At 36.0% G+C, this 13,884-nt stretch overlaps 1 protein-coding gene across 1 annotated transcript in view; it reads right to left on the bottom strand.

Annotated features, from left to right (window-relative positions):
• MMP16 (matrix metallopeptidase 16) overlaps positions 1-13,884 on the bottom strand; it is a 265,162-nt gene that overhangs the window by 22,106 nt on the left and 229,172 nt on the right. Inside the window, exon 8 of the mRNA XM_040995311.1 lies at positions 1,938-2,088. Coding sequence (XP_040851245.1) covers positions 1,938-2,088 — 151 coding nt within the window. The remainder of the gene's footprint in view (positions 1-1,937; positions 2,089-13,884) is intronic.

Raw genomic sequence — 13,884 nt, 5'->3', positions numbered from 1 at the left:
TTGTTGATTTTGTATTGTAATTTTTTGTTTAAGGGGATGTATAGTAACTGGGTAATGGTCACTTTCATATGCAGATTTGAGGATACAATACAGTATGCATCTCTAACTTCCAGACAAAGATGGACTCTCAATGAAACTGTTTACTTTATCTTGACAATAGGATGCTGGACTCTGCCATTGTCGATGCCCGCAATGATGGACATATGAGTGTGTATGAAGAACTATACTACAGTAGTGACATAGGGGAACTCATTGAGAGGGGAGGAAATTGTGGAGGGGATTAGGGAAATCCCACAATCTATGGAACTCTAATATAAAATGGCAGTAATAAAAAGGAGTAAAATTTAAAAAGAAATATATAGAAGTATATAAAAGTATAAAGTTAATTACAATAAATTTGGAAGTTAAATTTCTTATCTATGGAGTCAATTATGCGCTTTTTGGTTCATAAATAAAATTTAGCATTTAAAATGATTAAAATGTGCACAAAACAATTACAAACTTATAAATTATCTGTGTTACTATTTCTATGTTTTTTCTCCTTTAATTGGAGTCATGCTATAGAATTATTTGATGGTACAATAAGGTAAGTCTAATGATTTACTATGCACATTGATGCCTATTATTTAAATGTATGTATTCCTAAAACATTTAGTTGAAAGAGCAAGATATTAGTAAGACTTTACTCCTTATATCTTGTGTATGATATATGCAAAAAACAGAGCAGGGGTGGGATTATGCATTTGTATAAACTGATACAAGATAGTACACTAAAATTTTGCTTCCTTTTTTTGAACTCTGTTAGCATACCACAAAAGAAACAAAATAAGAAAAAGAAAGAGCTGGGAAGGTATACTGTACTTGAGGCTAAACAGCTAAATGCATAAAGCAAGTATAACACCTACTTGCTGACAACTAAATAAATAGCTAATTATAAATATCAATTCATGATTAAAGTTAAACTGGAAAATTTAATTGAAAATTGAATTAGAACAATTGTTTCTTACTTTGTCTTTATTGAGCTACTTATTAAGTGAAGCATTATCAAGACTCGGAGTATAATGACATTTAAAAATGTTATCGCGGTGCTGGTGCTGTGGCATTATAGCTTAAGCCCCTGACTGTGGTGTCAGCATCCCATATGAGCAACAGTTTATGTTCTGCATGTCCCGTTTCCAATACAGCTCCCTACGTATGGACAGCAGCAAAGCATGGTCCACATATGCGAAATTCAGAGGAAGCTCCTGCCTTTGGATTAGCCTAGCTTTGGCTGTTGCAGTTATTTGAGGAGTAAATCAGTGGATGCAAGATTTTTCCATCTCTCCTTCTCTCTATAACTGTGCTTTTCAAATAAAAAATATGCCAACAAAAATAATTTGAAATTATTCATTAAAGTAAGAATAGTTAAAGAATAAAGAACACAATATTATAAAAATGAATATGCTAAAAATTTTTGTGCCAAGTAATGTAGGATTATAATAAAATATTTTGAAAAAAATAGACATATATACATGTTTTATAGGCATGCTAAATTCATCGGGAAAATGCATATAATTTCATACATACATTTCTAAGAAAGCTACATTAGGTAAATGTATTAGAAGATGATGTATCTTAAGAATTATTTAAAATGTGTTTTATAATTTTAAAAATATTTTTAATATTAAGAATATGTAGTATGCGCTTTTAAATGCTAAATTATCGTAATTATTTTCAATTATATTGTCTTTATTTAAATATTAATTAATGTTATAATTGAGTAAAGTCAATTTTTAAATATAAATTCTTGATATAAATTAATATTTGAACTATTTCCCATTATTTCCATTATTATATATAACTCATATGGATTCTTAAAAAAATACATGCTTGTCATAAACTAGAATAAGTATTGCTGCAAATAGTACAGTGTTTTCTCATGTAAAATGTATACTAACCTGTCCCCCTTGAAGAAATAGGTTTTCCCAACATCTTCCCACCAAATGGCTGAATCAATACCGTGGGGAGGTATTCCGCTTCCAAGAGTAATCAAGTCATGAGGATAACCAGGCTGAAGGGTTGTGTCCTTAAACACCCAGTATTTGTTACCTGTGTCAAACAAAAGTATAAACACAGAATATACTTAATATCAGAAATTAAAATATACTTTTGAACAAAATACATTCAAAATATTATATACTAAATTCTTGAAATAAATTAACAGCCACATCTAGAATACTGACTTTTTTTCAAACATTCTTATTTTCAAAAGTTTTTATAACTAATTTGTTTACAACACACTAGTCGGTGTTTGTGAATTAATTTTCAAATGCTTTGGCCTACAACTTAGCCATAAAGAAACAATTCGGAGTCAAGGATAAATGATACTCATCCTTGGAATCATAGACCCTATTTTTATTCAAAGCTTTATCATTTCTCTCTTCTCTATAATTTGTATGCCCTAAGAATCTCTCGTGAGTCTCCACTCTTTGAAACACTAGTTCTTGGCTCACCTTTCTATTCTATGAACGTTCAGATATCTCTCTAGTATTTTTTTTTAGATTTATTTATTTTCATTAGATTTACAGAGAAGAGAAGTGACGGAGAGAAAGATTTTCCATCTGCTGATTGACTCCCCAAGTAGCCACGACAGCCGGAGCTGAGCTGATTCAAAGCCAGGAGCCAGGAGCTGCTTCTTTCAGTCTTCCTCCTTTGTTTGACTCTGTTATTTTCTGGCTGTGACAAAATTCCTGTCTGTAAGAGTGTAAACTGAAGACAGGAAAAACTTACCGGAGCATAATGATACCAAAACCAAGCTGATTTAGATGGTTGTGTGTTGGAAATTCCCTGTGGACAAGACATTTTCTCAAACTCTATGCCCATATCACTTTATACCTGCCACTTCCTTAAGTTACAATCCTACCAAATAGTCCACAAGTATTTCCTGCCCTGTGGAAAGTTGATTCAACATTTAATAGTTCACAAGAATATTTGTCCTTGAGTCAAAGAAACAACTCCCCATTAAACAACTAAACAATTTCTCACCTTTACCTAATGACACAGTTGGAATCTTACAGCATTTCCTTGCCTGAGCTGCTAAAAATGTTTATTCACTAGGTTTCTCCCTTTCTTCTCTTGCTTTTCTTGTTGTATTTAATTTCATTCGATTCTTGAATATTGCTATTTCCCAGAATTCGATTCTCAGGTGCCTGCACTCAGTGTGAATCAGAATGAGTCATCAACGCAGGCATCCCCAGGCAGCATTCGAGGTGCTAAAGTTTCTCTACCAGTATGGAGACACTCTCTTAGTGATAAATAATTAGCCATGATCTTATCTCTTTTCCTTCCATTCCCCTACATCTTCCAATGATCTTTTAACTAATAATTCTTGAGATCGATATCTGGCAAAGCAGGTTTTTCCACAGCCTTTCTAATTGTTAGAAAGATTGCTTGTTTTCACACTAATTCCAAAATCTCTTCTACACAGGGCCAATGACAAATTTTAGCATTCACGTCTCACTCAATGTTGCCTTTAAAATTAAAACAATGTATTCCCTAAAACCACATAAAGTAACCAACAAAGAAGATCCTACAGTGATCTAATTTACTACAAGATCTTCAATTATAGTGGATAACATTTATATAAAAACATTTCTTGAGTATTCTCAAAGTATCATGTTAGATACAAAGGATAATATAACAGACTAAGACAGACCTATTACCCTGTTCACCCTCCATGTTAGTGCAAGAATCAGAAGAAAACCGAATATAAACATGGCAGTTATTGAAAAGCAGTAAATTTAGATAAATCACACAAAAAGAGAAAAATGACAAACAATGGGAAACATGTAATGAGCAAAGATAGAAATCACGTACTGAAGAACCAAGATAATAGAATGTAAAGAAAGATGGTCATGCCTATGCAAGCGATGTGGAGGAGAACATGTCAACCAGAAGAGAATTCCCTGTTGATGAATTGAAAGATAATCCCTTAAGTAATAAGCAAGTATGAGATACAAAACCAAGACAATAGTTTTGATCTTATTCTCAGTACACTGGGAAGTCATCAAAAGGAATAAATTAGTGGGAGCATATTACTGACTTTGTAGTTCCAAAAGATGATTTAGCCGGTTTTTGTTTGTTTGTTTGTTTGGGAAAAGAGATTATATGCTATAACAAAAATCAAAAGGGTCATGAAAGGTTGTTTGTGGGAATAAACTAATTAAAATTTCATTCAACAACCTAATATAGGAGCTAGCCATTGCTTTACACACTAGAGATAAAGGATCAAAGAAGAGTAGCAATTTCTACATCACAAAGCTTAGAATCTATTGGACTAATATGAGAAAATTAATTTAAACAAAAAATGAAGATGATTTCTGAGAGTAAAATATCCCAAAGAAAGCAAGAAAAGGGCATTAATGTGAAAGTGATGAGACAGAGCATACCCTATGTTAAAAACATAAATGATTTCTCTTTTCAATTGTGATTTCAATGAATCAAAGGGGCCAGCCTAGTAAAGACAGTTTGAAGTTCCAGAAACATCTAAACAAATGCCACAAGGAGAAGAGGGTGTTGTGGGATTAGGAGAGCCTAGTAGACATGGACAATTAGGTAAGAAATGAAGATTGGGTAACAATGCAGGAATCTGAAGTTCATCCTTTGTGAAAGAGGAAGCAATTGAATAGCAACATTAAAATCCTTGGGTAGTATTTTAATAGCATTCAAGTGGTGGGAAGAAAGGTAGAAGAAAAAGAATGGAATCATATTTTGGAGATGGACTGACATATATTGTGAAGGGATTGGTAAGGGTCATGAGATAAAGCCAATATCAAAGATGACCTTCAAATTCTGGACAATGAGCACAATAGACTCATAGTATTATTTAATAAGACAAAAGACACTAGAGGTAGAGGTCACGAGGGTTCAAATTAGGAAACTGTGAAGAACTTTCATAGCAGCAAGTTGGAAGCTGACAGTGTGTAAGTCACAAGCATAGGCAGCATATTTACTAAGTTAGCTGCTCGTACTTACCAATGCCAGGAAGACTACATAGGGAAAAGAAGGAGAAATCACAAATGCACATGTAGAAACACGTGACATCCTGCAAAGATCACATAGAGGAAAGAGTAGACGAATAAAGCAGCCGCAATGCTGAAGACTAAGATGAATGATTATCTGCTGAGATTCTGTACATTTACTAAAAAGCCCCAAACTGACCCCATCCCAAGACCGGTCCCTCTTTTCCTTATTTATTCAGTAACTCTGCTGCAAGCCTCTCTGGGCACTGTTATCATGTTCATTGGGACATTTCGTTCAGCAGATTTGAATTCCTAAACTATCATCCAAAATGATGAGTGAGCTATACAAATATACCTTGATCTGATAAGAATCATACAAGTCTTTCTCTTTGACCTATGACCCAGAAACCATTGAGAGCCTTTCCACACAGCAGGAGGAATTAACCAGCATGTGGCCTGAAAAACTATGATAGTCATAACAAGTAGACAGCATCAGAAAGTAGAAAATGAGCATAAGGGATGTATTAAAAGAGAAAAGGTAACGTAACATGTGCAAAGAACAAAACCACGCAAGGAACAAAACAGAAGAAGAACCAACAGGGCATATTAGAGAGCTGGTAGGTATAGTTTGCTCCTACATTGAGTGAATTCCTGTCAGATACTATAAATGTTACCTAAGCTCCAGTGCCATGATTGACTTTAATATTCTTTAATATGAATGATGCTGTTCAAAATACTTTTTTGAACACTCAAATATCCTGCAAGACATAGGTACATATGAGCTCATGTATTTGAAACAGTCTTGGCTGTTAGGCAACGTACAAGGTAGGATTCAAGCCATTTACGTTAAAAACAACTTTCTTGCTGGTGGTATTTTATCAGGTTCCATTTTTGTTTCCCTTCCTCCAGTCTGACTCCTTTTATCTTTCTTTTTTTTTTCTTTTAAAGATTGATTTATTTTTACTGGGAAAATCAGCTATACAGAGAGGAGGAGAGAAAGATAAAAATGTCTTCTGTCTCATGATTCACTCAAGTGACCACCAATGGCAGCTGCTGCACCAATCCAAAGCCAGGAGCCTGGAGCTTCCTCCAGGTCTCCCAAACGAGTGCAGGGTCCCAAGGCTTTGGGCTGTCCTACACTGCTTTCCCAGGCCACAAAGAGGGAGCTGGATGGGAAGTAGGGCTGCCAGAATCGGAACTGGAGCCCACATGGGATCCTGGCGATTGGGCCCAGCCATTTCTCTTTCTTACACAAGATCGTTAAATATACTATTCCAAAATGCACATTTTATTTTACTTTTGTTTTCAGTGATTCTAATGAAACTCAGCATTAAACCAACAGTCAAATATGTCATTTCAAGATTCCTCTCAATATGGATAGTCAGCTCATCTATATTCTATTTTTCTCGCTTCCTGGAAAAGTGGGATCTTTGAAAATTCAATTTAGTATCATTTCTCTGGAATGTGTTTCCTACCTAAGGTAGCCTTTTTTTTTTTAAATTGAAATGCTTGTATAGTTTTTAAAATGCACATTTCCATGAACTTTGAGAGTATCACTTTATTTTTGTATTTATTTTTTTAATTTATTTTTTATTGATTACATTGCATTATGTGACACAGTTTTATAGGCTCTGGAATTCCCCCCTTCCCTCCCGAAAACCCGCCCACCCCATGGTGGATTCTTGTTGCATTACTACAGTTCAGATTCAGTTGAGATTATTTCCTTGCAAGCATCTACAAAGCATAGAGTCCTGCATCTTATTGTCCAGATAAGTTCCACAGTTTCTTGTGGAGACCAACTCTGGTCTGAAGGTAGAGCCGACAGAGTATTATCCCAATCAATTAAAAATCCTGACATTACATCAGTAACAATTTATAACGTAATGGAATTAGTTGACATGGCATTGTGTAACCAGCATGTTAAAAGAGAGAGAAAGAAAAAAAAAAAAAAAGAATGCAAGTTCTGAACCACATCCTATGACTTCTACATTGACATTACAATTATTAGTTTATATATAACTGGTTTCTATACATCTTAAAATGGCTGTAGATTACTATTCAGCTGTCTCATGTCTATTTTAATTTTAGTATTTAGCAGTTCATAACGTTGAAGCATGATTTTGCAGAACCTGGCTGTTTTTCAGGTAGTCTAACTCTATAACTCTAACAAGACATATGTCAACAGTTTAGGTGAACAGTTTTAGGAGGGGTGTGCAGAGAAATCTTCAATACCCTAGTGAGGAGTAACTAATCTTTGTGTCCCACCCAGTGAGTTATAAGTGCATCTTCACTGTCCGTTTCCTGTTTCTAAGCTTTCCTTGTTTTTTTCTATCTATTCTAGGGGTTTTTGTTTGTTTGTTTATTTGTTTATTTGTTAGTTTGTTTTGGGATAGAAGAAGCCCATACCCTGCCTTGCAGGATCCAAGGTCATTGGAACTACAACCAATAAGGTAGCCTTTTTTATTATTGTTTTGTGACACAGTTTAATAGGCACTGTGGTCTCCCTACCCTGTCCCTACTGTTCCCCCCTCCAGTCTTACAATGGCTGTCTTTCGTTTATTTGCACAAGTCCATCTTACTGCCACTGAGGTGTCTCCCAACAATGTAACTTTAAATCCCAACAGTCTTCACCTTGACCACATCAGTCATTAGTTACCTTAATAAATCACCAGCTCATAGGCTCTAACCTGAAGCAATTGGAGGAAAGACATTCTATCTGAAGAAAGTATTTTCCTGCATCACCTCATAGATGATTTAAAATAACAGCTGCTTAACAAGTAGTTCATGATGCAAAAATTCATAAATAATTAGATGACCCAAAATCTTGCAAAAAATGGATAATAAGTGTTAGATAACACTGTGGATATTAATCTTGAATACTGTTAAACAGAACAGGAAAAATCAAATTTTTATCCATTAGCAAGACTGAAAAAAGATATAGTCAAGCCCCACTATTATACTGGGAAAACGAACTGTGTACTGGTTAATACTGCCCTAAAAATATAAGTCCTTTCCTCTACATTTATCAACGTAAAAACATCATAAAGAAATAACCTCACCCAAAAGTCCAGATCACCCCACTGCTGAAGGCAGCAGGCTACAAAATCCAGAGAGTTGTTTGGCAGCCTACTTTGTAGTTTATTCATATCTCTGTCATTTAAAATAGAAAGTCTTAAAACAATTGAAGAAAGTGAAAGAAAGACGCATTCTGCTGGCCTGTGCCTTGCAGACTCATAATTACTTTTAATTAACAATGCATGGCTCCCCATGCTAGCTACTTGCTCTAAATCTTTTATCAATCTAACTCAGTTGACTTTCCATTCTGGCAGAAGTGCTCTAGTAGCCTTTATTTTCACATATTGTAAAATATTTGATTTTCACAAAGTGCACAAATTTCATGCATTTCGCAATACAGATTTACAAATTTAGTGAAGCTTTCTACCTGACACTCCTGCCTAAATTTCCTTACTTATTTCCTTCCTTCCCTCTTTTTTTTTAAATTGTTACAAAGACATGCTTTTTGTTCACTTCATAATCACAGACTTAACACCCCTAATAGCCTCTTGCCTTTCCTAAACTTAGTCATTTGCATGATAATTTCACCATGCATTTTTCCAGTGATTACACAAGGTTTATCAATACTTAAGATGCCCAAGCACACACATTAAGCAGAGAAAATGTCCACAGAGGTTTAGTTTTGTTGTTGTTGTTGTTGTGCATTCGTCTTAGGAAAGGACAAATGTACAATCCGAAAAGCAGCTACTGTTGTAGGAAGTTCCCGTTATTACATTTATTTGGAAATATTTCCCGATATCATTGCTCTATTGCTTCCCATTAATAGAAAGGATAACAAACTATAACTAACTAGTATCTCACTATAAATTATCAAGGCATTTCTATGGAACTTCTCAATTTGTATCTATCCTTCTGTTAAGGACAAACATCAAGTGATTGTGGGAAAAAACTACACTCTCCTTAATAAACAAAACAAAACAGAAAGGAAATCACTAAACATTTGTTACAGGTTTGTATGATAGAATCCGTGCAGTCATAGACAAACGTTTAGACGAACCTTAGTTTATCTGTTGAGCATTTGTTTTCTAAAATTAAAAGACACAATGATTATGAATAATAACATTAATTTGTAAATGTTTATTTAAGAAGCAAAAGTATAGAATTCTTTCTGTATCTTGATAAGGTATGAATTTCAGGTGCCAACTTTGAACATCTTTGTTTCTAACTTTTTTTTTTGAGAGGGTCAGAGTCCTGCTTGATTGAATTTATTTGACATATGTAAAGTAGGGCTTCAACTACCATCCCATCAAACAGCCTGGTTCTCAAGGAAAATATTGCCAGTGTGGCAGGCTAGAGGTATTTACTGAATTTCATATGAAGCTAAAGTATTCTGAAGCCAGTGGAAAAATTTGGTTGACAGTGGCTTTGTTCTTGTCAGAGTATAGAAGAAAATAGCAAAAGTTAAAGATAGAGGGATGGTACAACCAAAAAGAACAGCCTGTGGTAGTGTTTGTGGTCCAAAAGAGCATCAGAGGTGATGGCTGCCATGCTTTCCCATGTGGTTTATCTTTACAGTTACTTATACCTGCTCATCAAGAACCTATCATAGCCTTTCACTAAACTAAGAACTCCTGATGTACTAGGAAGAGAACATGTGAGGTACCAGACCTTTTGAAGCAGGTTGACTAGCAGAATAGATTAATTCTACACGAAGAACCCCATGGGGGGTGGCAAGGGAATTAGATGCTATTCTTTACAGAAAAAGTGAACCCTTATGATTTCTTCTTTTTAAAATTCTTTTCCATGATACAGTTTTGTAGACATAGGAGTTCACCTCTTTCTCCACTTTCTTTTCTTGCATTTTTCCCTGTATTACAGTAGTATAGTCCCTTAGTAACAGTTCCAAGTATAACTCTGTTATTTTATACATGTCATGACACATATAAAAGGTAGAATATCCAGTATCATACTGTACAGGTACATTTACATATTTCATTAGGGAGCAGAGACTTGGACTGCAAAGTATCTTTACTTTCCAGTATGCTAGTCTCCATCATACACTTTATCGAAGAGAATGTATTTGTTTACCTATATCTATTTTGTAGTTGGCTTAACCAGTATCTTTTAGCAGAGAAATCATATGATATTTGTCCATTTGTGACTGCCTTAATTCACAAAGCTTAATATTTTTTTAAGATTTATTTATTTTTATTGGAAAGGCAGATATGCAGAGAGGAGGAGAGACAGAGAAGATCTTCTGTCCGATGGTTCACTCCCCAAGTGACCACAATGGCTGGTGCTGTGCCAATGCGAAGCCAGAAGCAAGGAGCAATTCCAGGTCTCCCACACAGGTGCAGGATCCCATGGCTTTGGGCCATCCTCAATTGCTTTCCCAGCCATAAGCAGGAAGCTGGATGGGACGCAGAGCTGCTGGGACTAGAGCCGGTGACCATATGGTATCCTGGTGCGTGCAAGGCAAGGACTTTAACCACTACACTATCACTCCGGGCCCAAAGCCTAATCATTTTTATTTGGGACCATTTTGTTTCAAATGACAAGATGTCAGTATTTTTATGGTTGAATAGTAATCCATGAAGTAAATTTACCACCTTTTCCTTATCAAGTACTCTTTCAAGCAATTTCAGTTATTGTGAATTATGCTCCTATACATCTGAGGCTGAAGGTCTCCCTCGCGTATGCAGGTTTTATTACATTTGGATATGTTTCCAGGACTGGAGTGCTGGGTCATATGGCAGATCAATTCTCAGTTGCCTGAGTACTCTTCAGACGGACGGCTGCCTGCTCTGAAAATTCAGATTCCTAGCTGTTTTTCTACATCTCTGAGTTGAGATACTGTTACTAAATAAGAGTGTATTGTTTTGCCCCAACATACTGAATGACAATCCAGACCAACAATTTCTGTGTCAGCAAAGAGACATACCTATAATCAACCAACCAAAATTTTGCTAGTAGATTTGCACCATAATCTACCTCTCCTAATTCAGCATTTGTTGTTGTTGTTGTTTTTCATTCCAAATTAACTTTCTGGACAGAACAAATTTGCACTCTTTCATAACTGCAAATGATTTGCTACCTTTTTACCCTTTATCAACAGTTACTTTAGACTCCTTAATGGAAGTCTAGTGTTTATCAATTATCAACCTGCACGTGATGATTCACTATATCCTTAATAACCACGTACCATTTGTGCCACACTACTAAAAGAATTAAAAGAAATCTTCAGTGATGGGGCAGGACCTAGAAGCTATGCCTCTGCTTGTATCACTGGCATTTTATGTGGGTGCTACTGCAGCTAGTTTGTTAAAAAGTAACAGAATAACTTGTTAAAGAAGAGCAGGATCTGAAATCTTAATTTCACAAATTGCTGGTGCCTGGGACCAAGCTCAAACTCTAGGCTATGGTCAGTGAGTTGGCAGAAATGCAAGACCAATGTTGAGATCTATGGGTGAGGGTCTGTAGTTGGATAGTGGCCCAAGGCGGTCAGACAGCGTGCTTTAAGATAGCCCTGAGACGGTTACACGCTGCCTTCTGTACTTGGGTCACACTGTTGCTTCCTGATCATCAAGCATTGCTGGTTAACATCAGTTTGGGATTTAGCTATCAATGTTTGTGTCACATCAATTCCTGTAAGTTGACTTCACAAGCATTTTAATAAAAGACTGAGGCAGCAAGCTCTCTTGGTCAACTCTGTTCTTCAGCGAAGTGGGCTTCCTTCTGGTCACTTACTTATGCTGTCTCTATCTTGTGCTGGTCCCTTTTCTTAGTTTCTATTTGCACGGTGCCCCCTCTCCAAGCTAGTTCATGCCATGCTGGTCTTGATAGGTGTCAGCTTGAACCCTGTTGCTCCACTTCCGGTCCAACTCCCTTTCATAGCCTGGGTAAGAAGTAGAGGTTGGCCCGAGTGCTTGGGTGTCTGCAACCACGTGAGAGAGCTGGAGAAGTTCCTGGCTTCCCCCAGCCCAGTCTTGCAGACATTTTTGGAGTGATTCAGTGGATGGAAGATTTCTATCTTTCATTGTCTCTCTGTAACTGTTTTTCAAAAAAAATTAATACATTTTTGTAAATACGTGTGTGTGTGTGTGTTCTCTCCTCAGATTACATAGAACTGTATTTACACATTTGTATTTGGTACCCTCTTTGACAATAGGGACCACTGAAGCAGAGCCACTAGCTGCTGCTCCTTGTCTTTAAGAATAACATGTTATCATTGGAGGTGATGTGACAATTTGTCAGCAGCATTTATTATTTCCCAAGTTTTACATATTTACTAGTAACCCAAGGCTTTTTTTTTTTAAAAAAAGTCTGTGTATAGATCATCTATTATCTATCTATTTAGAAGGATTGGTGATGATTTGTTAAACATTGGTTCATACTCCAAATGCCTGAAACAACCAGGGTTGTGCCAATGGCACCCATGAGCCTCTAACTCTGTTTGATCCTTTCCTATGCGTGAGAGAGATGCAAGTACCTGAATGATCATCTACTACGTTAAAGATAAGAGGCTGAGTCAACTGGAGAGTCAAACATAGACATTTAATACAGAGTGGTTTTCAGCTTTAATATCTGTATTAGATGCCTGTCACCAGAAAATTCTCATATCTATATCTATATCTATATCTATATCTATATCTATATCTATATCTATATCTATATCTATCTATATCTATATCTATATCTATATCTATATCTATATCTATCTGTATGTATATCTATATCTATATTTATATCTATATCTTTTATTGGAAAATCAGATTTACAAAGAGAAGCAGAGAGAGAAAAATATATTCCATTTGTTGGTTCACCCCACAAGTGGCCACAACAGCCAGAACTGAGCCAACTTGAACCTAGGAGCCAGGAGCTTCTTCCAGGTCTCCCACATGGTTGCAAGGTCCCAAGGCTTTGGGCTGTCCTCCACTGCTTTCCCAGGCCACAAGTAGGGAGCTGGAAGGGACACTGAGCAGCTAGAATACAAACTGGTACCAATTCGAGATCACAACTCACATTAGGTGAGGACTTAGCCATTAGACTATTGAGAATTCTAAATGCTTTTGCAAAATAGTATCTGAGTTATGCAGTTTAGATCTTCCATTGGAAACCCTTGGCATCAGCTCAGTCCCTTTGGATATGAAGCTTCAGTAGGACAATGGGCATGCTCCAAAGGGGGCTCTAAAGTCTGGCTGTTAAGGCCTGTTACTAGCAGCAAAGTTCACCATTGCCTGTGTCTCCGCCATGATTAGCACTGACCTTAGCTCTCTGCCCATCCTGCCTTTTCTACCTCCAACAGCAACAAATCTCTAGCCCCTGTAACTTTGTCTCAATGCATGCTTCCTGGAAAACTCAAACTGGCATAGTCAATAAGGAAATATAATTAAAGTTTTTGAAAATGCAGAAAAATTTTAATTTCACAAGTAATATTGATGGGAAAATACTTCAGTGTGACATATCAGTCTGAATAACCATTGTAAAAACATACCACAGTCTTAAAATTCTGTTGAGCAGAGAAATGCTATTAATAGAGACTTTCAAGTATAACGGGCTCTTTGAAAGTCTATAATGATAGCATTCATTCAATATATAATAAAATATTAATATTCAAATCACTTGAATATTCATAATTTAAGAAAATAACACAGCTTCCATGTTTAGATTTTGTATGCACCATGGCCACTGACAATAAATTCTTTAAGCTGGTGTAAGCTCTTAGTTGTTAATTTCACATTGGCTCCTATAGAGAAATGAGTAATTACTGCATTCCTCTATTTGTACTAAAAAGAAAAAATAGGTTATCTGTACTATGTACAAAACAATTTATTTTTGCCACAAGTGAGATTTTTTCATATTCCCTAAA

Source organism: Ochotona curzoniae, unplaced genomic scaffold (genome assembly GCF_017591425.1).
Source record: "Ochotona curzoniae isolate NIBS_2020 unplaced genomic scaffold, NIBS_Ocur_1.0 contig_1071, whole genome shotgun sequence".
NCBI lineage: Eukaryota > Metazoa > Chordata > Mammalia > Lagomorpha > Ochotonidae > Ochotona > Ochotona curzoniae.
The sequence above is the reverse complement of the archived record's forward strand: the minus strand, read 5'-3'. Positions and strand labels throughout refer to the sequence as shown.